The 26,445-nt window shown below is 42.6% G+C and overlaps 1 protein-coding gene across 3 annotated transcripts in view; it reads right to left on the bottom strand.

The window, feature by feature from the left end:
* The window catches only part of VPS13D (vacuolar protein sorting 13 homolog D), a 146,454-nt gene that overhangs the window by 48,868 nt on the left and 71,141 nt on the right, over positions 1-26,445 (bottom strand). For all 3 annotated transcript variants that reach the window (XM_075839505.1, XM_075839504.1, XM_075839506.1), the window contains 12 exons: positions 25,995-26,230; positions 25,695-25,803; positions 24,061-24,224; positions 23,357-23,465; positions 23,013-23,192; positions 21,958-22,068; positions 21,718-21,867; positions 21,085-21,234; positions 19,821-19,917; positions 12,799-12,947; positions 8,501-8,635; positions 7,243-7,410 (listed from right to left, as the gene is read on the bottom strand). In XM_075839505.1, coding sequence (XP_075695620.1) covers positions 7,243-7,410; positions 8,501-8,635; positions 12,799-12,947; positions 19,821-19,917; positions 21,085-21,234; positions 21,718-21,867; positions 21,958-22,068; positions 23,013-23,192; positions 23,357-23,465; positions 24,061-24,224; positions 25,695-25,803; positions 25,995-26,230 — 1,758 coding nt within the window. The remainder of the gene's footprint in view (positions 1-7,242; positions 7,411-8,500; positions 8,636-12,798; positions 12,948-19,820; positions 19,918-21,084; positions 21,235-21,717; positions 21,868-21,957; positions 22,069-23,012; positions 23,193-23,356; positions 23,466-24,060; positions 24,225-25,694; positions 25,804-25,994; positions 26,231-26,445) is intronic.

The following is a 26,445-nucleotide window of genomic DNA, read 5'->3' as shown; positions in this document are numbered from 1 at the left end:
TGCCCGTGTGATCTGAATGAGCATATACTGTAAATAGCGGCTGGCATTTTAATATCATCTTATATCTATAACCAGCTTAGGTTAAAAGGAGTGCAACTGGGGGGCACTGTTTTCTTTTTTTTATTATAAAATCTGAAACTAATTTTGGGTAGTCAATAATACACGGTTCTGTCTGTAGTGACATCACATGATGTGTCTTCAATATGGGTGACCAGAAGGGCCATTTCACAGTACGCACGTTCCTGATAATCGCCCTACAGGGCAACGATCAGCCAATGAACAAGCAAACGTTCGTTTATCGACTGATTGTATAGTTTTAAATGTCGAAAATATTATCGTTGTCGGAAGCACATCTCCCTGGGTAAACAGGGAGTCGTGTTGCCGACATGATAATAATGTATGGGGACAAGCGAACTTAGTAACGAGGGCTCGTCCCCATGCATATCTCCTAGTGAAAGGAGCAAACGAGCGCCGATCAACGAGCTGTCTCATTGATCGGCACCCGTTTACACGGCCCACGCCGGGCCGTGTAAGAGAACCTTAAAGAGACTCTGCCACCACATTATAAGTGCCCTATCTCCTACATAAGGAGATGGGCGCTATAATGTAGGTGACAGCAGTGCTTTTTATTTAATAAAACGATCTGTTTTCACCACTTTATTAGCGATTTTAGATTTATGCTAATGAGTTGCTTAATGCCCAAGTGGGCGTGTTTTTATTTTAGACCAAGTGGGCGTTGTACAGAGGAGTGTATGAAGCTGACCAATCAGTGACCAATCAGTGTCATGCACTCCTCTCCGTTCATTTAGGCAGCGAATATGGATCCCTTTAGATCGCTATGTGCTGTCTTATACTAACACATTAACAATACTGAAGTGTTTAGACAGTGAATAGACATTCCACGGGATGTCTATTCACAATCTCTGCACTTCGTTACTGTTTCTGTGGTAGTTACAGCAGTAAATGACAGGTTACAACGAGATCACGCTTTGCTCTGCTGTAACTACCACAGAAACAGTAACGAAGTGCAGAGATTGTGAATAGAGATCCCGTGGAATGTCTATTCACTGTCTAAACACTTCAGTATCGTTAATGTGTTAGTATAAGACACCACATAGCGATCTAAAAGGATCCCTATGCGCTGCCTAAATGAATGGAGAGAAGTGCATGACGCTGATTGGTCAGCGTCATACACTCCTCTGTACAACGCCCACTTGGTCTAAAGTAAAAATACGCCCACTTGGGCATTAAGCAACTCATTAGCATAAATCTAAAATCGCTAATAAAGTGGTGAAAACAGATCGTTTTATTAAATAAAAAGCACTGCTGTCACCTACATTATAGCGCCGATCTCCTTATGTAGGAGACAGGGCACTTATAATGTGGTGACAGAACCTCTTTAAGTATACTGAAAAGTTGTCTTTAATTTACCACTTGAGACTTTAGAACAAATGCAACTCCTTTGATTAAAAAAAAAAAAAAAAAAAAAACAAAGAACACCTATAAATTCATATGGAAAATTTCCAGCCATTGTTGGAACAACATAAAATAAAAACCTATGGACTGCAGCAAAGTGAACGGCTGGAAAAACTTTTGCTCGCACATTATATTAAAAAAAAATAAAAAATGAGCGTGAACCATGAAGAAGCGACTTATCCCCTAATAAGCCAAATCCACAGATGCAGAATTGTTGCTTTAACGTACATCTTCTGCCGAGCGAGGAATGAAATCTTATACGTTCCTTTGAACATAATCGAGTGATACTTTGCCCCAAATGGGTCTAATCCTGGATATCTGAACAGATGTTGATTAGCTCTGCATGAGACACATGAGAGATCAGTTATGTTATAATCTCCTTAGTCACACTTAACGCTCTCAGCTTCTAATATGGAACAATATCTTGAACCTTTATGTTGCGGGAAATCCTCAAATCTTCTGGAGACCATCAGAATTGTTGCGATTTCCTTCTCACCCTCTCATCTATTGCATTTGGCGTTGTCTCCCTTGCGGAGACCTAGGCGGTCGCTATTATGCTGTGCCAGAGTAATGCATTGGGGGTACACAATGATACGGTGGTCACAAGGGGTTGTGTCTGGGTTCAACTTTTGCGCAGATGCAAACTCAACAAAGATCAATATTTCAGGATAGGACAAAAAAAAAAAAGTTTACATTTAGATTCACAAGTAGAGAAAATAAAAAATGCTCATAGTAAAGTGGAGAAACGCTTTTGTTTAATAATCGATATCCAAAATTCTGTGCTGATTAATTTCCTAATATACAGAGCACAAAATCTCCTTTATTGGCCGAGAGTTATAAGATACTATTCTGGCTACCTGAAGCCACCACTAGGGGGAGCTTACTGCAAATTGTATTATTATTGAGTTCATTGTATAAACAGTATGAATTAAACTCCTAAGCTCCCCCTAGTGGTAAAGCTATGTGAAGTAAAGCAGAAGATTTGGAGCTCTGTAGCCGCTCATCCTCCCCATCTGGGACATGTAGCACCATTAATACGGCATGGGTCTGAAAAATCCGCTATGTGTGAATGGTGTTTTGTAAGACCCCATTCACTAACATTGTACTGTAAATTTGCTGCCGATTTTCTGTGCGGAATCTGCCAAGTCTGAACGTGGTCTAAACATAAATGTTGCTAGTAGCAACATTTACAATAGTGATTGCTATAAGTACATGCAGTTTCCGTACCTGCACAGATGTAATCACTGGAAGTTCTATAAACTTTACAATGACATGTATTTCTATGCATCACAGGTTTGTTTTATGAACCTCCATCTCAGGCGGCAACAAGTATGTGAAGATTGCACGAGGAATTGTAGAATTCTAGGATGAAAACCTACAGAAGAAAAGGGGAAATGCAGGAACATAACAGATGATAGAACTTATGTGCTGCATATACAAAGAAGGCGGGGAGGAGGGGGATGCAACTGCAGTCTCTCTCCCTCTGTGTATGGCTGTGAGAGGGGAGGGGGGAGACATCTGATTGGCTCAGACAAAACACCACAGCTCTGACACGCTTCCGCCCGCTCAGCAAGCATTTACAGAAACCAGCAAAGAAGAATGCTTGTCTACAGCTGCCAAAGGAGTGATTTTGATCTGTAGATACTTTTGAACCCAAAAAGTAACAAAAACGCTCATAAAAAAAACATAAAAATATCTAATTTTGGACATTTTATTTACGACCCTCTCTAGATATGTCAGCAAACAAGTGACGCTCAGCTGTAACGTTCTGGTTATTTGAGATATTTCGAAATGGTAAAATACAGAAGGTTTTATAATTCTGATTGAAGACTTACAAAGCGAAACAAAGGCAAAGATTATATCCCCAAAAAAAGTGACTCATCGCTATTCATATCCCAATTTCATTACTGATGAGGATCCAAGTGAAAAACAGAAAAATGTGAAGATATAATAGCAGAATAGAAGAGGGAGACGGCAGAGCTAAATCCTAGCAGGGTGAACTTTATTTAACCCGCTGTTGTGTGCCAATTTAAATATGCTGAACCTCTACGCTTTAAAGAAGGCATTTTACCCACTGCGTGTTGTAGAATACATGGAAAAGCCATTACAGGCATAAACAACAGCACTATAAAACTAAAAAGTCATAAAATGGCCAAACCAGATACAACTCATAAAAAGCTTACGCTTCCAACTCATGCAGTCTTTTTAAGAGTCTTTAGGTCTTTAAAAGTTAAAGGGAATAAAGAGCAAAACCAGGGCAACACGACAGAAATCTGCTTCAAATGATAAAACCCTTCAAAACCGGGGACAATATCATTCACGTCACATTGGCCTCTTCTGGAATAGATGGTGCCTGAAGGTCTTAAAAATGACCAGGCTTATTTATTGATGCTGCTTAAAAGATTTTTTTTTTTTTTAGATGTGGCTGAAGTAAAAATAAAACAAAAAGACATAGTAAAGCTGGCCATACACTTTAGATAATGGTCATCCAAATTCTTGTTTGATTTGGGCTGTGAAAACGAGCGCTGATCGTCAAGACGGCTTGTTGATCGGCGATCATTTGCTCCTTTCACAAGGACCAATGATCGGCTATGTTTGGGGATGAGCGATCGTTACTACGATCGTTTGTATCCATACATTTCCATCATGTCGGTAGTGCATCCCTTGTTTACACAGAGAGATGTGCTGCCGACTAGTGACCATTTTATCTCCGCATAAATGAACTGATCAGCCGATGATCGCTCGTTTTCCCGATCATTGGCCCATGTAAAAGAGCCTTGTGAGATGTTTAGCATTGGCTTATCTCCCACATCAACAAAAGAGTAGGACTGTTCAAATCCCACATGCCCGATCCTTCTTTCCCCCAACATCTGACATCAGAGGAGATTCGGGACACCCCCATACACATTAGATAGCTGGCCAGCCGGTTCGCCCACTATAGTGTATGGGCACCATGGACAAATAAATTGCATGAAATTTATAGAAGACACAATAATAAGAGAATATCAATAATCTGTTGCCCAACAGTCCCAGTTATAAAGACTTCAACCTTTGAACAACAGGTCGTTTGTAGGTTCTATTTTCTGTGTTGATTCATTTTTTAAAGTCAGACTCCGGTTTTTCTAATGCAGAGCTCCAAGTTAAAGAAGCACTCTGGCCGAAAAAGTTATTTCCACCCTGCGTTTCAAAATGTGATTAAGTGAAAGGTAGTGAGGTGTATTGGCTTTTCAGGCACTTTATGTGATAGCTAGCAGCTCTGTTCTGGGCCACCGTTGGGTCACGTGATCCCACTCAGACTATCTGTATCCTACATCGTCTGCTGTGGGGACCGGAAGTCAGTCTAAAAGCACCTCAATGTGAGTCTTCGCAGTAAAAAAACATTTGCCGGAGTGCTTCTTTAAATGATAAAATTCTAGCTGTCTTCATCCACCACTAGGTGGAGACGAGGAGCTTATTGCATACAATGTTATTATTGCATTCAATGCAAAAAAATATATACAGCTCACACTTGCGCTACGATTTCCGTTATCCTGTTCTACCAGAGAACAGAACAACAGGAAATACAGAAGCACTGGATCTGTCGCATCATTGCACTATTTTGTCCATCAAAAACGACGGAATCTGTTACGGTGGCCCCTAATGGAGCATCCGCCGCATATGCGAACAAGGCCTAAGCTCCCCTAGTGGTGGCTGCAGGCAGTCTGAATGTTATCAATTAACTATCTTTTCTGGCAATTTTTCTAGGATGGAATTTTGTACCCAGTTTAGATAAAAGGCCGTGAGACATCTCACGGGGCATGTGCGGGATAGAGCAATGCTTTAGTGCATATCAATGTGGCCAATAGACAATACATACATTTTAGGTTTTGGCTTAAAGGAGTCTTGACAACCACAAGCGGTGTTCTAAATGTCAACATAATCATTTTTGAAATGTAAACATGTATCTGAGTGATTTGGTACAACATTTAGAAACGTGAAAGCCGCTTATAACAAGAGGCCGTTCAGAGATTCAGGGCTCACTCGGAGCTTCCTCCACATACATCCTTAATGCATTCACACCAGTCTCCCCGCATAATGTGCACATTATACACTGGAATACCAGACAGATGAGGCTTCGGGATAAGGACTGGCCAAGAATCCTAGAGGGAATTCGGCGGGATGTCCTGCTTCTTGTCTTTTCAGCAACTGTTTCCTAAGCAGGATCCTGATGAAGGACATGTAGATAACTGTGCCACTCTTGAGGACTGCCGCTTCGACAAGGGTACTACATCTGTTTAGGGGACGTTCTCGTTTTTTGCCGCCACAAAGTGGATTCAACTGGTGGGTATGACCCCTGCCCCCTTTTTTACATGATTAGCATATTTAATCCCTATGATAGCGCGGTAAGCAGCCACCAGATATCGTATCCACCGCCCCTTAGTTTAGAGACGGATGGGAACTATAGACGGAATGATAATTCACTTGATGAAAGAACAGGAGTCGTGCATCTTAAGAAAATAAGCAACAAGGGTGGTGCTTCAATGTCTTCGACGGAGGCGCCTATAAGGCAGTCAGCAGCCATTCCTGCTCTATATCATGCGTTAGACTTGCAGACAGCAGTAACCAGTAGTCTATAGATGGCTACCTGTGACTTACCTCTTCTATGTTTGGATCCAAACCTTAGGAACACTTTATTGTCTTATATAAATGTCAGCTGGTCAATACTACGATACGCTAACAATGTGAGTTTTACATAGATAGGCGGATCGGGAAACCGCGGTCACATCTGAAGACTCCAAAGATGAATGGGGTAAAGCTTTAATGGACAGCTCCACATCTCCTGCCCTAAAGGTAAATGTGATGTACTGCAGGGGAGGTCTTAGGAACCTGCCAGACCCGCCTCCTGACATCCGTTTTACATTTTGAGCAGCAGAACCGGCATGCTTCATAAGTCGAGCAACATTTTAAAGAGAACCTGTCATGGTGAGAATATGTCCCTTTCTGCAGGCAGCATGTTATAGAGCAGGGGGAGCTGAGCAGATGGATATACTGCATAGTTTTGTGGGAAAAGAATCAGTATAACTTGTCATTTATTGATTTAACTCCCTGCTCGCTCTGTGATAAAGAGTCCAGTGGGCGGTCCTACTCCGTGATTGACAGCTGCATGCTCACAAGGAGAAGGCAGTCAATCATTGAGTGACTCCACCCACTAGACTCATAAGACCAGACTTTCAGGAATTTCCACAAAAAAATGACAAGTTATTCTAATCCCCTCATAAAACTATATATCAATCTTCTCAGCTCCTCCTGTTCAGTAACAAGCGGTCTCAACGTGACAGGTTCACTTAAACATTTTAATGGTCATTCTGACATGTGAGTATGTAGGATTCATGCCTGGCATGGGGCAAGGCTTCAGAGTTTTATGCTGACCCCAGACACAACTTTTAAGATCAGTATTTGTATACTGTAGCCAACAATTTATTGTATACCAGGGACAGCTGAAATTAATGTTTGCACAGTATATATATATATATATATATATAGCCATCTAAACAGAACCCTCCCATATACTATAGATTGCCCTGCTTCAGGACTGCTCTGTACGCTCTTGTTGGCGCCTGCGTCTGATGAGCTCTCATGCACTTCCAGGGACTGACAATGACATATGGCCTGACACATACACTATAGTCATCCCGTGTTTGCAAACTCCTAAGCCCCATAATACAGATCAGTAAAACAGACATTGGATCTCGTGACTCTCTCCGTAAATAAATCTTAGGCAAGTACCTTTGCAGCCGAGTTGGAAACGCCGTGTGTGACATTTCGGATTAGGCCGCCAACATTTCCATACTTTATAAGACCGGATACTCCTTCAGACACATCATTCAGCAGGCCCATTGGATTGCCAAGGAAATCTACAGAGCCCAAAACTTTTGCTGCTTGACTGAGCAACTCCTTTGAGACACAATAAAACAAGGGGGTTTAGTCATTGTACTCCAGCTCAGCAGCGCCATCACATGGTAACATGAGCGCACTCATAAACTCTAATGCGAAGATGAGGAGAGAAGCCATACAAGTCGTGCCCTACAAGTAGCAGTTTACATGTTCACATCTTAGTGGAAAAAATACAATTAAATTGTAAGAGAATGACCCGTGTAACGTCCCGATCGTAAGAGGGCAATGGCAAAATCAGATCAAGTAATTTCACCTTTCTTGAGTCAAATGTTAACCTCAGGCTCTGTTCACACTTTGTGATATCCCCACGACCCGCGTATACACCAGGACAATCTCCTGACTAATACCACAAACTATAGTCACGCAACTGTATAACATTGACAAAAAAACATACATCCTCCCTAACCTCTATTAACTCATAGACTCCATCTATTTATGGTGAGTTGGGATGAACTGCAATACCAGAAACAGCCACATGGACAAGAGAGGGGCTTTTCCGCTTCCTGGAGGGTTGCCATCCCTTTATTGTGCTGATAGGTCATCAATGTTAAATGCCATAAAACCCGACATGAAAGATTTAGGTTCTGTTCACACTAGCGTCTTGGTTTTTACATTTATAACAGACGCCATGACACTGTAACGGATCTATCGTACGACGGATTCAAACAATGAAAACGAACAACGGAAAATTAAAACCACGGACTTGTAACGAAGTCCGTCAATGTTCCTTTGAACTATTCTTGTCATCACCCCTGACAGAGGCTCGCTACGTAAGTGTGAACAGAGCCTTATTTTAGAGGAGAGCTGCAATTACTATTAGTTTCTCTGAAAACCTCTCAGCAGAGTATAAAAGATGTTTTCTCTTAAAGACAAACCCTTCCCTATAGGCAGCCACCCTTTCGATCAGCTGATCGCAGCTACCCACATCCGTTCATTAAGGGTCCTGAGCAAGAGACCGCATCTATGTCGTCCATATGGACAGGGGTTGTCTGAGACCCTTTAATTCTATTTGACAGCAGCCTGTAGTCCGTGAATGAGATCCAGATTACAGACTGTAGTCTGCTGACACCGAGGACTATACACAGCTCACCTCTTGAAAGTGTTTAAGGACATCATTAATAATGAATTCCCGGGATTCATATGGATGAACTCTTGTATAAGGATCCAGATCAATTACAGCATCCTCAAATTTGATCAGAGGAAATCCCAGAGTGCTCTTCAAAGCCTAAAAGAAAACAGAACATGTAATAAAGGGACAAGACTAAGTTTTCACACAGATTCCCGGACTCCTTCACCCCGCAGCGCCACTGATCAGTTCAAGAAAGTCAGACGTTCCCCAGCGACCACCTTGTTCCCCCATGACATTTCTGCAGGCACAAGAACAGATAAATCAGCCCTAATGAGCAACAAACCCTACTTCTCTGACCCTATAAGTATGACCTGGGGTAACCGACACGTCCCCCACTGCAGCTACCCCAGGAGTTGTCACCGTTGTCGCTCTCCTTTCTCAATGGAAACCCTGCGTAGCGATGCTTCTCCACATCCCACTTTGCATAACGAGGTAGAATTGTAATTTCGAATTCTGTAGTAACAATTCCTACAATTGTGGTCATATTTGAAGAAACCGCAAAATAGAATTATGGTTCTGATCTATATTTTATTTTAGGGTGAAATGCTTTTTAAAGAGGACCTGTCACATCTATTTAAAGGGGTTTTCCACCCTCTAGCAACTGATGACCTGTCCACCGGATAGGTCATCAGTATATGATCGGTGCGGGTCCGACACCCGGAACACGCACAGATCAGCTTGTCCGGTGCCTCAGTGCACCGGACATACATGCCGGAAGCAGTAGGCTCCGGTCACGGAATAGCGGCTGAGCTGCGGTACTGTTCAAGTGAATAGGAGCAGAGCTGCAGCACAGCCGCTATGCAATGTACGGAGCTAACTGCTTCTGGCTCCGTTATGTTGTGCCATAACATCGGGTGCCCGCAGGCCGCCGGAGCGGCTTATCGGTGCGGGGTCCGAGTGTCAAACATGCACGGTTGATATACTGATGACCCCTCCGGTGGATAGGTCATCAGTTGTCTGAAGGTGGAAAACCCCTTTAAAGTAAATCCTTGCATTCCCATCATAATAAAAATTTTGGAGCATCTTTTCTTTAAAACTGTGCATTATCAACTCTGTTGTTCCTCCTGGAAATGTATGAATATGTTGACAACTGGGCATTAACATTCCCCATATAAATGGGCCTTTTCCTTACAGTCTGACGCTGTCCAATCAGTGCTGATAGTGTCAGAGTTTGTATGGACGCACACTTTTAACACTGGGAAAGGTAACACCCCGTTTTTAATTGAAAGGGTATTCTTAGAATTGGCAATTATCACCTATTTACAAGACAGGTGATGATTGTCTGATTGCTCGGGGCCCTACCGCTGGGACCCCCACCGGTAACAAGAATGGGGGTCCCAAACCCAATGTTCCTTCTCACTGCTTGACTGCAGTAAGAAAGACTAAGCATGGACGTTACCGCTCCATTCAAAGTCTCTAAGAATGGAGAAACAGCAGGGTACAGCGCTCACCTGTTTCCATCAGTCCCAAAGAAATGTAATGGAGTAGAGAGAGCATGCTCGACCGCCGCTCCATTCAAGCTCTGAGGGGTGCAGTGAGGAGGAACTGGGGCTTTGGGACTCCTGGGATCGGTGGGGGTCCTAGTGATCAGACAATTATCACCTACCTTGTAGATACGTGAGAATTGTTGATTTTGGGACAACCCCTTTAAATCATACATTTCCAGGGGGAATAACAGAGGAATGGCACAACACAGAGCTCTAAGAAAAGATGCTCCAGAATTCATTATTCATTGGGAACCTAAGTATTCATGAAAACTGACATGTCCGGAGATCTCACCGCTGTGCTTTGTATTTGACCATTTCAGAAAGATAAAGGTTCATGTTTTCGGGGATTGGAGGTAATTCTCAAAATTCTTTGCAAGTGAAAAAAGTTTTTTCATTAAAAAACTCCCCCAAAACTAACAGATAAAAATAAATGTGCGACATGTTCTATAGACGGAGAAGTAACATGGGTATTAGTATTGGCTCTCCTTGATATTGCCACCTGTAGACAGGGACTTGGAGTTTAATGGAGCAGAAAACTATGAAAGTTAATGATGTGTGTGAAAACCCTCTTCTGGGTCACTGGAGTTTCACTTTTGAAGAACTGATGCGTGACGAGACCTTGTAACGAAACTTTAACATCTGTACTCGGAGGAAATAATTTGGGGCATTAATTCAATAAGATAAGATGACAGTGGAAAAGTACGGCTTATGTGACGGGAGGATTTAGAGAGGACATGCACTCTAAACACAATGGCAGATCTGTATCGGGGGGCAATGGGCCATACGCAACATTGGCAGCCACCAAATAAAAGGCCAGCTCCTTCCAATCCTACAAGTCACAATGGACACATTGAATCCACATCATATCTCTGCAATCTATGAAGCAAAGACTATTATACAGTCCTTTCAGTTAGGGTAGTAATAAAAGGGGGAGATTTACTTTTTAAGACCTACTTAAAGGGTATATTCACCTTTGAAACCAATTATTTTATTGCGTCAATGCAAAATTAGGCATCTTCTCAAATAGTCTTGATTAAAAATGTGCAACTGTTTTGTGTATACAGCTCCGATGCATACCTATGTGTCTCCATGGTTACAGACTACAAACAAACCCTGTGTAGTCTGATCCTGCAGTCGTGTGTTACTACTCTATCTATCCCTTACTTCTTACTATTTTACTGAATTTAAGTTAGAATGAAGAAGGGGGACAGATGGAAGGGAGTATGAATGCAGGATTGGACAACACAGGGTTTGTTTGTAGTATGTAACCATGGAGATGCATAGGATTGCATAGAAGCTGTATACACACAATGGTAGGATATTTTTTTAATCAGGAGCACTTAAAAAATTATTTCATTCATTTTAGATGAATTGGAGCAATTAAGTAAAATAGTTGCAAAAGTGGACATAGCCCTTAAACACTTTCTACTGGGTTCCCATGCAGATTCCATTTGACCACTAGGGGTCCAAACAGAAAGACGCCCCCGTGATCAGATTTTTGTTGGGGTAACATTGTAACATAAAGGGTAATACACACACTGGACAGCCCCTTCAAGTGTATTTGGAGTATTAGACACCATAATAGCTCAGTGGATAACACTGCTACCTGCAGAACTGGGATCCTGGATTAAGACTCAACCAGGGCCACTATAGCAAGGAGTTCTTCTGCTCGCTCTTTGCTTGTGTGAGATTTCGTTACTTAAGTCACGTTTGGTACATTTAACCATGATCACAAGGGATGGATAACCCCGAGCTGCATTAGGTCTTATATCAGGGCCTTCCTTAAGGTGCCCATGCATAATATATGAAACTTGGCAAAACCCGCCAATTTCAGTGGGATCGGCAGATGATCCAATGTGTATGGAGACCTCCAGATTCTCCCCCAGAAGGCAGATTTCAGGGAATGTTGGATTTTAAAATGATTGATCCTTTGTTCCCATGGGAGATAAGCAATCGAACGTGGTGCAGAAAGCAAGGTGACCTTCAGCTACCTGACTATAGCAGAGACTACAAACCAAATGTTATTCAGTGCATCCATGTATCCCTGTCCACATGAGTTTAGAGCAAGCAAAATCAGAAGTCCATGAAAGGTTAAAGCATATCTAACTTTTCAGAATAAGTTGTCGTATATGATGAATCATTTTTTAGCAGTTTTCCCCTCTGTACCTAGGCTCTATCTCTAATTCCCAGTGGACGGCGCCTAACAGCTATCAGGTCTTCTATACAATATATAGCAGTAATGAGCAGTGTAACGGTGAATCCAGCACTGGGGTGAGGTATAACTTATAACAAAGCTACTGCAGCATCTGTCTGTGTCTTTTTCACTCTACTCCCTCCTCCCCTCTCCATTGACTTGTAGTAGGCAGTGTATCTGTCTCTTTCTGCTCCTCCTACTGCTTCCCCTTCCCTCTCCATAGACTTTTATGGGCAGCGAATCTGTGTTTCTACCTCACTCTGTTCCCCCTTCCCTCTCCATAGACTTGTATGGGCAGGCAGTGAAGTGAAACCCTCCACATTCAGCAGTCCGTCAATTCTGTTCTGTAAGCAGGGACAGACATTGCTTGATAACAGGGGGTGGACTGCAAATTACAGGAAGGGAGACACCTAATGGCAGTAACTTCACACAGAATGTGAATTGATAAAATAACTACATTTTAACCGTAAGTAAATTACAAAGTTGTTCTAGATGATCAGGTATACTATTAGATGAGTTTAAGTTGTTTGTAGTTAAGAAGAAAGCCTCATTCAAGCCAGATGTTGCTTCTACTTTACCTTGAGATCAGGTGGGAGCTTATTTGATGTAAATACACTCAGCTTGATCTGTGGCACCGATATTTTCACATTTTCAAAATAATATCTTTGCGGGGTGGCGTTCTCCTCTCCGGCTTTCTCATAGATATTTTCATCCCACTTTTGAACGTCTAAAAGACAGAATAGACAAAAATGACTTTATAATGTGTGAGAAAACTGACCGCAACATAAGCAATAAACATACGCAAGCCGATACATTCACATCTGATGCAAGTCAAGGAACAAGATTGGATGTCTTGTTTTTGTATTAGAAAAAAACCTTTAACTATGACAGACCTATTAAAATCAGGATGATACCTAATAGAGTATTACCAGGAGGTAAAATGACACCAAGAAACAGCCCCCAAATGTGCCAAAAGGATCTGGAGTCTCACGGTGTAGGCCACTCTGGGTCACCTGCAGTCCGCAAATGACATGTACAATATAGGCGGTTTCAGGTACAATATAGGCGGCCTCAGGTACACTAAAGTTGCAATAGTCTGCAAAGGGTACGGAGAGTACACAAGGTCATAAAACAGTCTATGATGGACCTGCAAAGAAACCACGTGGATTATTAATGTCGCACAGCCCTGCGGATTATTATTAATATTGCCCTCGCAGCTATAGCGAAAGTTCCAGGTAATAACATGATATTAGAACAATGCTCTTTTAAAGGGGAAATGCAGTCAAAAAGATCTTCCGATATGTCACAGATACAAGAGAGAAGGTCGCATTGGAAACGTCTGTGATTTCAGACCATCACTGATTTCTAGAATGAATGGACTCTATAGAGGTCAAACCCCTTTGGCACTGCTCAGAGATTTCTGGTACTGAGATTTCCCATCTCTGAGCAGGATCTTGACCTCTCTAAAATCAGGGATGGTCAGTCACAGACTTTACCAATATCATCTCTCACATATCAGAGGATCATTGTGACTGTATCACCCCTTTAAAGTGGTAGCCCTACCTGAACAACTCATATACACCATTATGGACATCACAAAGAGGGAGGTCTCCCATTCAGGACAGGACCACCCCCCCTCTATAAACCAAGGCAGGTTACCGTTACAAAGAGCAGATCCCACTTCAGTGGACTCAACCCAACCGTGTAAAATACGGCCTCCCATTCATTTGAATATTTAACATGTGATACTACATCATCCCGAGAGGTCGCACAGAGCTTCCCCCGGCGATCACCAGTGGTTAGAGAAGCCGGACCCGCGGCGATCAAATCGTTCTAAACATGACTGTTGTAAATGATGATGATGGTGTTGGAATATGGTTGAATATATTGTTTCCTTACTAACCCCACAACCTCCCCTGCTCACACCGTTCCTCTGGATGTGCAGATATTTCATGCAGCTCTTAATTCTTGCGAGGTGCTCTTGGCGCAGTGCTGAGCGGGGCTTTGTGATGTGCTGGCTAATTAAACGACTAAGCGGTTTTATTTTTTTTCTCTCGTTCCCCTGAACAGCTTTCCTCCCAGCCTGCCCTGGGCATTCAATGACAGAATTATGCAATCTGTTCTGCACTCTCGCTATTCAAGTCCTGCCAGAACTCTGGCTTAGCAGAATGTCTGGGCTAAATAACAACTTGTAAGGGCTTCAATAATGCTTCTATCTCCTGATCCGCAGTCCCCTCGGTTTTAGCATGCACTTTTCACCTTTTTCCAGCTATTGTGCTGCGCTAACGTCAGCCGCAGCTCTACAAAAGCAGGAAAGCGCTGGTGCAGCACGGAGCTCCGTGTCATTATGGTAATGCCCTATGAGAAATTCTTGTGGTTCAGTAACGATAACGAACCCTTTCTACTGGCAAAGTCTCATTATCAGAAGGGTTCGATTTTGGTTTATTATTTTTTAAACACAGAGAATGCCCCTCCCCCCTCCGCAATAAATAAGCTGTAGACCAGGATGACATAAAAATGATCCGTAGATGGCGGCATAAATATAAAATCGGTATTTCTGCTATTTATATATAAGAATCCGACCACCAGTGATAAAGAATGGAAGTGACTGGCATACACAAGTGTTGGGACTGGGCAGGAGCTCTGTTGTGCCAGCAGATTTTAGAATTATAAAAACAAAACATGGAAGAAGATCTTGTACAGATGGGCGATTGTCACGAGCGAGAATAAATGGATCTCGCAGGCAAAGTTGAGGACAAGTTACGTCTAAGACCGGAGCAATGTGAGTGTGGACGCTTTGTGCGTCCAATGAGACTCTTTGCAAATGCCGGAGAAACGTGTAATTTATGAGGGTGTTTTGGGCGGTATTAAAGGGGTTGTCTAGTCCCTTAAAATTGATGGACTATCCTCAGGATAGGCCATCATTATCTGATCGGCCGGGGTCCTACTCCCGATCAGCTGTATGATCGCTGCTTCCCCTTCATTCCTGATCTGCTCGTATGATCGCTGCTTCCCCTTCATTCCTGATCTGCTCGTATGATCGCTGCTTCCCCTTCATTCCTGATCTGCTCGTATGATCCCTGCTTCCCCTTCATTCCTGATCTGCTCGTACTGTGAATCGCCGACACGCTTGTAAGCAGTGGTTCACATTACTACAGCCATATCCCATTCACTTCAATGGGAGAAGGTTGTAATACTGTGAACTGTCGCTACAAGGGTGTCGGCGATTCACAGTACGAGCAGATAAGGAATGTAGAGGAAGCAGCGATCGTACGAGCGCTGTGGCCCCTTCATAACAGCTCATCAGCAGCGCTGTCACGAGTGGGACCCCGACTGATCAGATATCCTGAGGATAGGCCATCAATTTTTAGGGACTGGACAATGCCTTTAACACTCTATATTGGTCTCGATGGTGATTTTCTATGTATCTAGAAGGCAAAAAAATATATACAAATACAACACAGAGCAATCCCATCACTGGACAAATCGATATAGAATGTTAAAATTAATATTTACACTAGAATATAATTTTTTTAAATCCAAATAGGTAAAGAATTCTCCAGTGATTCATTTCTTAATATATCTTTATAGGGGTCCTAGCTCCTTTTTCTGATACAGAGCTCCAATTCCTCTGCATAGACATTAGGCTAAACGATAAAATTCTGCCTACCTGCAGCCACCACTAGGGGGAGCCTACTGCATTTTATTTTATTATTGAGTTCAACTTTAGAACTTTAGCTAAATGTAGATCACAAAGATGTCAGAGGAAACACTGGTGGAAGTTTATAGACTAAGATTTCCACAAAAAAAAGAGGCGACCGCGCTCCGTAGAGCAGCCAAACCCCTTTGGCGTTTTCCATCACAAAAATAGAGCTTATATTTCTAATCCATGGGGATATCGTGTGCACCTAAAAAAATATTCTGAAATAAAAAATGAAGTATATTGCTGATTAATAGGACTATGATGGGCAGTATGTTGGAACTTTCCAGAGGTGGAAATCTTCCAGTGTCGAAAGTGTACAGGTGCGCTACACAGGACCACTAGAGGAAGGTCTAATCCTACAGAAACTCAACAATATGTGATATAGTATGAGATGAAATGAAGTTCCCCTTAAAAGAGGACCAGTCACCTCTCCTGGCATGTCTGTTTTAGTAAATACTTATATTCCCTACAAAACAACAATTCCGGAGCATATTTTCTTAGAACTATAAGTTGTGCCGTTCCTCTGTTATTCCTCCAAGAAATGTATGAATAAATTAACAACTGGGTGTTACCAGATGGGGGTGTGTCCCTACACAGACTGACCCTGTCCAATCAGTGCTGACAAGGTGAGACTGTGTAGGGACACGCCTGTTTGACAAGGAGAATGGTAACACCCAGTTGTCAATTTATTCATACATTTCTAGGGGGAATAACAGAGGAACGGCACCACACAGAATTCTTAGAAAATATGTTCCAGAATTGTTATTTCATGGGGAATACAAGTATTTACTAAAACAGACATGTCAGGGGAGGTGACCGGTCCTCTTAAAAACCCCGATCTGAGGAAAAGCAGTTGCTCCAAGAACATTCATTCACCAAAGAACTAATGAGAAACGTCTGAACTTTACCCAGAAATCTTCTCTGCATCACAAAGGAAGTTCTTATTGTCCGATAAGTAAATGAAACAGTGAGGCGATTGTCTCATTAGATAGATCTCCCCTTCTCAGCTGTCAGGGCAAGACTAATGACCGTCTAAAGCGCGGTTTATCTGCAGTAATTATCAGAATAAACGATTTTCTAGGTCTCTAATAAAGCGCAGTCTGAACAAAACCTGTACAACAGAATCCCACTGGCTTTTTCATGGAGTTCAATGGATTTCGCGTTTGATAAATGTAGAGTTCGGTGGAACATTAGTGTCTGATGTCGGTGACTTCCTCTGAATGCCATGATTTACACAATGACATGAATAGACCTCTATTTTCACCACTACACATAGTGGCGGCAGCTCCCGACTGTCCCTGACATCTTAAAGGGCCACTAAAACGAACACTTAGGGCTCATTCACATGAACGTGAATCTCGTCCGCGTGACGGCCATTAAAACAACGGCTGTCCCACGGACTCATGCATTTCAATAGGGCCGCTCACACGACTGTTGTTTCGACGGCGCGTGTAAACACTCCGTTGACAAATAGGACATTAGGTTTAGTGTCCCTTTAAATGTCAATCAATATTTAAAGAATAACTACATTCTTTAAAAAATGTTGACATCATAGTGACATGTCAAATGTTCGAACACTTGAGGCCCCCACGATCACTAAAACGAGGCATCAGAAGCACTTGGATGAGCGCTGTGCCGCTTTGTTTGTGATTGTTTTTCCTCCGAAAGCTGAGCGAGTGATGTACGGACTAATATACTTTCTATCGAGCCCCGTACACCGCTTGCTCAGCTTTACAAAAAAAAGCCTATGAGAAACTAAGCGGCACAGCGCTCACCTGAGCACTTCTGACGCTTCATTTTAGCGACCGATGGGGGTCTCAGTGCTCGGATGGGGGTCACCAGACCTGTCGGCGTACCCAGGCGGATAAGGTATGGAGAGGTGCTTTTTCTGTAACTCCTATAGAACAGAATAGAGAGCTGCGCTGCGCTAAAGAAGAGGAAGGTCAAACAGCAGCTCGAGGGGGGGGAGGGGGGGAGTAGCGCTGGGGTCGCAGCCTGAATATGAGAATATACAGGGTGGGCCATTTATATGGATACACCTAAATAAAATGGGAATGGCTGGTGATATTAACCTCCTGTTTGTGGCACATTAGTATATGGGAGGGGGAAACTTTTCAAGCTGGGTGTTGACCATGGCGGCCATTTTGAAGTCAGCCATTTTGTATCCAACTTTAGTTTTTTCAATGGGAAGAGGGTCATGTGACACATCAAACTTATCGAGAATTTCACAAGAAAAACAATGGCGTGTTTGGTTTTAACGTTACTTTATTCTTTCATGAGTTATTTACAAGTTTCTGACCACTTATAAAATGTGTTCAAAGTGCTGCCCATTGTGTTGGATTGTCAATGCAACCCTCTTCTCCCACTCTTCACACACTGATAGCAACACTGCAGAAGAAATGCTAGCACAGGCTTCCAGTATCCGTAGCTTCAGTTGCTGCACATCTCTCATCTTCACAGCATAGACAATTGCCTTCAGATGACCCCAAAGATAAAAGTCTAAGGGGGTCAGATCGGGAGGCATTTCTTCTGCGGTGTTGCTATCAGTGTGTGAAGAGTGGGAGAAGAGGGTTGCATTGACAATCCAACACAATGGGCAGCACTTTGAACACATTTTATAAGTTGTCAGAAACGTGTAAATAACTCATGAAAGAATAAAGTAACGTTAAAACCAAGCACACCATTGTTTTTCTTGTGAAATTCTCGATAAGTTTGATGTGTCACATGACCCTCTTCCCATTGAAAAAACTAAAGTTGGATACAAAATGGCCGACTTCAAAATGGCCGCCATGGTCAACACCCAGCTTGAAAAGTTTCCCCCCTCCCATATACTAATGTGCCACAAACAGGAAGTTAATATCACCAACCATTCCCATTTTATTTAGGTGTATCCATATAAATGGCCCGCCCTGTACTTATACTTGGAAGAATAAGTTCTAAATTCTCCTAAACTACTTGACATTAGCTAATAAGAGACACTTCTTTCTGCGGTCCTCAAACAGGGCGGCATAACTACCGGACTGATCCACTTAGAAGAAAGGGTTGTCGGAAGCCCACCACCCGTTTAAAGCAGTCACAAAAACATGAACCAAATTAACGGAGTAGAGCAGAGCTCAAAATTTGTAAAGTTTAAACTCAGGTCTCAGCTACAGGCCGGGAGGTGTAAAATGCAAACACAGCAGAACCTGTAGCCGCAGTCCCCAGGATCCAAATCGTCAGCATGCCTGTTGTGCTCTTCATTGAACTCTGAGTACCATTCAACATGCAAAAAAATCTTTAAAGCAATTCTGCAACTTTCTAATATAAAAATTCCTAACACTTTTCAAGACCTCTGTCTGCAGTCAGTGAATGGAATTATGCTTCTTTACATCCGGGAGTTGACACCGGTACATACTTAGTGAGCTTTCACATGTTATATAGTTGCGCTGCAGAAAGCTGTTAAAAGTATAAGGCTCGTACATGCTTTCAGCCTATGGATGAAAACACGAATGTCTCCATTCACCGACAAGAAGTAGAGTTCTTGGAAATACTGAAGAACTGAAACAAGGTATATTATAAAGTTTGAAAACTTCTCATTATGTAGCCCTTGTCCCATATATGTGGTGACACTCAGGTGCCTGTACGTACAATGGTTGGCATTATAGCAAACGCACCAGGAGAAGGTCTTTATGTGCCTTGTGTTGTTCACATTGTGACCGTATTAGTCCAATGGGTATAAGGTGTTTATATCAGCTGTACAAGTCTTGTGCGCCCCCTAGTGGATTTATGCCTAACATCACACAGTGCAAATGCCAAAGGATCGATCTTGTTACACGCGTTTACTATTTAGAGAGCTGCAACTGTGTATTTTATTGCAGCAAACCAATATTTGTGCCGTTCTATTACCCAATATCGTACCTGTTTCTGATTTTCCAAAGCCAAAATAGCTTAGCAGTTTAAGAAGTAACTTCTCCTCGATCTGGACTGTAAATCTCGGAGCGGTGATCAGTAGGTGCTATAAAATAAAACAAAACAGCTTATTGATCTGTCCTAAAAAACTAATCCGCGAAGACGGCTTGCAGAGACCAAAAAGAAGAATGATGAGGTCAAAACGCATTTTTGCATTAAAGGGGTTGTCCCCGATGCGATCAGCTGATCGCCTTAAAGGGAAGGGGTCACAAATTTATTGCTATTGCTATTGCTTTTAGTATGTAATTAAAATACATTTTATTTATTTGTGTTTTTGTGTTGTACTTTTTTCTTTCTTTTACTTCTCTATGGGGGCTGCCATTTTTTTCTGATTAACAACACATACAGAGATGGAATACGGCACATACATCCCCATAGAGAATGCGAACGGGAGCCGGTCCATTCACTAAAGTGTACGCCGTCTGTGTGGGAACGGCGCATGCGCCGCTCCCACACAGTCCAAAAGGAAGGTCTTCGGCAGAGCGACTTCCGGCGCCATTTTCATGTGGACCGGAAGCCGCGGCCGGACAGTAAGATGACGACTTCCGGTCGCGGCTTCCGTCCATATGTTCAGAAGCAAGGACTAGGAGCGGAGGGAGTGGCAGTGACAGGTAAGTTATGTTTGTGTATGTGATGTCTGTGTATGTTCGTGTTATACTGTCTGCTGAGCACTGTATCTAATCCTCCTACACTGTGCATTCGCTCAAAAAAGGCGGCACACAGTGTAGGTTTGAACATTCAAACCCCTCCTTTTCCTGGCACTAGCCAGGATAAAGGAGGGGGGATTCTGTGAGCTCACTAGAGCGAGTGTGTCTTCTCCAATTTTGCAGCATAAAGCAATGAGGTTGCTTTACCACATGCCAATGCTGCAATTTTGGGAATTGCTCCCTCTAGTGACCAGCACAGGGAAATGTTATAAATTAGAATCTAATTTATAATATTTCCTGACTTGTGAAAAAATTAAAAAAATTAGAACAATGTCTAATCATGTATATACTAACTGTTTAACTAAAAAAAAATATATATATATTTTCCTAGCGACACATTCCCTTTAAGTCCCACTCCCAGCAAACAGCTGGCGGAAACGCGCATTTCTCCTGCAGCGGCTGTAGTATTACACGGCGGCCATTCAGAGCAGGTCTTCACTGCTGCTCATAGAGGGGGGTCATGAGCGGATCCTCTTATAGTGGGTAAAGCAGACGAGCAGCCTCACCTTGTACAGGTCAGTTAGTGCATTCTTGCTGGGCACTCTCATTGCATTGACTTGTATTGCAGGTCCTGACTCCATTTCTTCAGTCTCGATGCTCTTTGGGGTTACGAACAGCATGGCTGGCTGAGTGGTACCAATCAACTGGTTATCAACCTAAGATAAAGCAGAAGACGACATAAACATAGTTTAAAATTTTAAAGAGTTAATAAACACGAGGTATGAATGGGCCGTGTACAGTAGATTTTACCAATCATGAAGGTATCCTGCGACAATCTAATATTTATAGGCCCTGCAAAACAGCGGTGTAATGCCTGCAATCGAGGGAAACAAGCATCTGACAGGATGGACTTTTACCAGTCAGCTTTTATTTTAAACGAGATAAGCGGCGCCAGATGTCTCAGAAAGACGCTTATCTCCTGAAAACACATGAATATCCATGTTTAAGAGGGAGATCATTTGGCTGATAAGTATTGGAAAAATAAGATGCCCAGGTAAGGCACAACACAAACAGGATAGTGTTAAGGGAGACGTCACCTCCATAATGCACAATACCGATGGTGGAGTATTTTATGTATCTTTTATACTCACACCCATCTTTTAATTATTTTTTTGGGACACATTCTCACCGTTCCGTACCTGCACGTTTTGTATATGGAGTTCTAGCACCTGATTGGAAGCTTGGTGCATGTAATGAACATTAATTCCTGTGAAACTTGCAAACACCAGCTCTTCTGGGAGTTTATTGTTCAGCGAAATCCCAATCCCGTCCAGTAGTTTTACAATCACCTGAAAAAAGGGACAATCACAAATCACACACACAGTGATATTGCTGCACATGTGCTGGGAAGGACGGCTTCCCTGTATCCACATACAAACCTCTAATTCTTGCTCCAGCTCCGGAGACTTGAATTTCTTCATCTCTAATTGTCCAAGGTCATCAAATTCACTTGAGAGACGTTCAGCTCTGCGCTGCTGAAAGTCTGTAATCTGGAAATGGAAAACTATTTAAAGCAAATGCCGTATGTAACCCAAAAATATATGCAAGTGACTACCTATAGGTAATGCCTGCTGTGTATATTGCTCATTGGGGGCTTCTTTTTAGCTCTGCTGCGATTTGTGACTGCAAGTACAGTAAGAGTCCAGAAATCCAGCTCCTGCGTCATCAGATGCTCAGGCTGCCGCTCTGACCTACCACCATTCTTTAAACTGCAGCTTCGCTTATTCAAGCCAAGCCCAGCGCAAACACAGAAGACAAAAATCATCAAGTCTAGAACAAGGAAAAGAGGAGCAGCTGCTAATAGTGACAAATAAAAAGAAAACTTTTCAGAGGACCGATGTCAAATAGACCCTTAAATAATTGCTACTTTGGCACGGTTTATCTCTTCCTGTATGAGCAGTCTGTCGCAAACGGCTTTTGGAGGAAGTTCCTCCTCGTGTGTCAACCACTGATAAACTGAGATATAGAGATACTGCTCCCATTAAATAAGAGTTTCTTCAGCAGCTGCAGCATGTATTATACAGTTCTGTGTCCCAGCTGCTACACAACCTCATAATACACATCTCAGCTGCTGCAGAACATCGTAATACAAGCCTCAGATACTGCATAACATAATACACATCTCAGCTGCTGCAGAACATCAGAATACACACCTCAGACCCTGAAGACTTTTTTTTATGAAAAGGATAAGGGTACTTCATATAACTCAATCAATGGTGGACAGCAATCTCCCGCTTAATCTTCAGAAAGAGGTTCTTCAGCAGCCAAGGTGTGTATTATATGGAATAATGTACCTCCTACTATAAATAATGTTAGCAATCACGGAGCTGTGGTCTTGTGCTTTTATACAGTCACGGGACCCCTCGGTGACTAATAATCTTATAACAGCAGGGGGCACTATTTCATATAACTATACACACATATAAATCTGTACCTGTAAAACTCTTGTAGGTCCATCAGGGATAACTCTGACAGAGAGCACTCCAGATCCCGGCCTCATCTTTTGATTTATAAATTGCTGCTCTTTGGGGACAGATCCCATGTGTTCTAACGAAGCATCTGGTCCAAGCACGACCTCCGCTCCATCGTATAATCCAGAAACCCCATTTCTTGCCTGAAATAAACACGAGGAGGTGGTGTTTGTAACTCAACACGGCAGATCAGTAATTCATGAAATCATTAATGGCCGACTAGACCATGTAATACACATCTTATTACACAAGGTGGCAGCAATGATCACACTTGATCTTTTACAGACTGTATGTTTAGTCTACTGACCTGGACAACCAACCCAGGTAAACTGCAGCTTAATTTTCCATCTCGAAAACACCATGTCTGTGTGGTACTCCGACGTCGATCCGGCTTCCTCAACATCAGTGGTTCATACCTAAGAATATAACAGAACAGGAGGCTCAGTGTTAGCACTTAAACCGGAGCGCTGGGGTCCTGGGTTGAAAACGAAAAAAGACAACATAAATATAGAGTTTGTATGTTCTCCCCGTGTTCGGTGGACTTCCTCTAGGCACTCCGCTTTCCTCTCCAATAACATATTGAAAGGTCACTGGCACCCTATGTAATTGGCCCCAGTGTATGTGAGAGTTAGGGAAATTCGATTGTTTGCCCCATTGGACGCACAGATGTATCTCTATAATTTGATGCATTATATGTTTAGTGTTCGCACATTTGCTTTGCAGCACCTTTAGTCTAGTGTGATTTTAATCCAGAAACACAGATATGCACAAGGTGCATGGATGTTCTCTGGTTTCGTAGTGCAGCCTAAAAACACACTGGTGAGCCCCCAAACTTGTTTGTCTCATTCTGTAGCTCCCATAGACTTGAATTAAGAGAGCTGTGCACATGGACGGCCACCTCTTCATTGCTTCTGCAGCCGCTGCCTCGCTTAGTAGAAAGGAGTTCAGTTCTTCTGAGACTGCCCCCTATCAGACATTTATGGAGAAAAAACTAATTATAGAACATAGTACCGGTTGTCTGTAACAGCTGCCAGTCCAGCAATGTCCAGCACCAAGGACGACTCATGGGACCGTGTAGTGGACGGCTTGTTTGGGTTATGGGGAGGTGAAGATCCTTCATGACAGAGCATACCGCTGCCCGTCATTCTCCAAAGCTGCGACCTCTTGCCTGGTTCCTGTTTATAACACATTATAGAAACACAAAGAATCAGTGCACAACGCATTATTATTATTATTTCGCACATTTCTGGTAACCGGAGTAATGATCTCTATCAGCCAGTGTTTACTCACAATTAGGTCATTTGGCCATTTATTAGAACTTGCATACGGATATTTCGGGCTTATTGTCCTTTATCAGTGCAATATATGATGCTGTCTAACATATATTTGAAGTAAATCAATTTGGTTAATGGTAAGACCCCACAGAGCGGCACAAAGGTGGCCGACAGCTGCCTGTTTGGCACGGCTATCGAATCGCTCATTAGCGGCCGCACGTTGTTGCAAGCAAAATTAAGCTGCCATTAATGAATACACCATTTATAGCCGCACGATTTTGCAGGTAAAATGCTGTTCCGTGGGGCCTCACCTTCAGAGATGGCAGTAAGCGTGGAAATACCTTCTGTTTTAAGAAAGTCTAGTTGTCTAACAGTAAACTTAAAGCGTCTCTGTCACCACATTATAAATGGCCTATCTTGTACATGATGTGATCGGCGCTGTAATGTAGATTACACCAGTGGTTTTTATTTCGAAAAACGATCATTTTTGACGGAGTTATGACCTATTTTAGCTTTATTATAATGAGTTTCTCAATGGACAACTGGGCGTGTTTTTACTATATGACCAAGTGGGCGTTGTACAGGGGAGTGTATGACGCTGACCAATCAGTGACCAATCAGCGTCATACACTTCTCTCCATTCTATTACACAGCAGATAACAATATAGCTATATCGCTATGTGCAGCCACATAAACACACTGTAACATTACTGCAGTGTCATGATAATGAATATACATTACCTCCAGCCAGGACGTGACGTCTATTCAGAATCCTGACCACTTCTGTAGCGTCTCTGTGAGTTACAGTTTAGCAGGCGTAGTCTCGCGAGATTACGTTGTAAACGGTCATTCACAGCGAGATCTCGCTGTGCTGTAAATCACACAGACGCTATGGTAATATGTGGTCACTTTAAAATTTTTAGATACAACAGAACAAAACATGACAGTCAAACCTACACCCATCATGCAAACGAGAGAACAAGTATATTACAGGGGTTGTCCCCACCAGAACATCCCACATCCTCATGCCCTGTTAGGGGATATGAACATCATAGTGAAGTGGCCGTCTACCAGGTCTCAGGAGCCGGACTCTCCTATTAAAGGGACTGTCTGTGGAGAGACAACTCCTTTAAGAGGCAACCTGGCTGCAATCGCACTAAATGGACAGCGCAGCGCTGAAAGGACTTATAGGACATAATCCTTTGAGAGACATTTAGTGGGTAAAATTGCACTTTTTCGAAGTTCGAGGCTATTAGAACCACAAGAAGATTTAATAAATGATCAGGCCTTGTATTGGTAACATATTCCCTTTAAATGTTTTGAATCCATTGCTATGGCCATGCGATGAAAGATCAGTCAAGCTTTCCATACCTTCTTCTTCAAAACCACTCTGAGTGTTTTGGGCTGGACGTCCAGAACCAGCTCTGCATAGATGACATTCTTTGACTGAGTGACAGGTAGAACATTTCCCTCATGCAGTCTGCGAAGAAAACACATCAAATAAATACACTTTTAGTTTAGGGTGCAACAACCCACAATCCCCCATTTCCTACCAGAGGTCAATGAAGTCCAAAATCTGAACATGAAAAATAGTGTAAAGCCTCAACTCTACCCCACCCCCCCTTCTCGAGCGAAGACACTTTGATCAAACTGCATTCCAAATAATCTCACCCAGAAAATGTATAGGTGGCAGCAATGTAGATAAAATTTTCATAATAAAGCTGCTTGCTGTCCTGGAAATCATTCATATTGCAGACGATCTCTGAAGAACCTGCTCCTTTCACAGTCAATGTGATGTAGGACGGTAGAATAGGCTCATCCCATGCGTAATCCAGAGAGCTGGAGGCCTTCACCTCTGTCCGCAAGCGAGGCTCCGCAACGCCATGCTGCATAAACATAACTGGTACCTGCAAATAGTAAAGAATTACAGGGATAGATATTCATAAATCGGAAATGTAATGTTACAGATTTAAAGAAAAACAAAAACAAAACTCTAATAAGATGAAAGCTGGAACCCCCCGCCAGGAAATCGGAAGTGCCAGGTTATACCGTTCTATCTGCTGCCCATGGTGAAGTAGACACAGGTTGACAGCTTGGGCCAGCTGAATTCCCAATGCTTCCC

Source organism: Rhinoderma darwinii, chromosome 10 (genome assembly GCF_050947455.1).
Source record: "Rhinoderma darwinii isolate aRhiDar2 chromosome 10, aRhiDar2.hap1, whole genome shotgun sequence".
Taxonomy (NCBI): Eukaryota; Metazoa; Chordata; class Amphibia; order Anura; family Rhinodermatidae; genus Rhinoderma; species Rhinoderma darwinii.
Note: the sequence above shows the minus strand (reverse complement) of the source record. Positions and strands in the feature narration are given on the sequence as shown.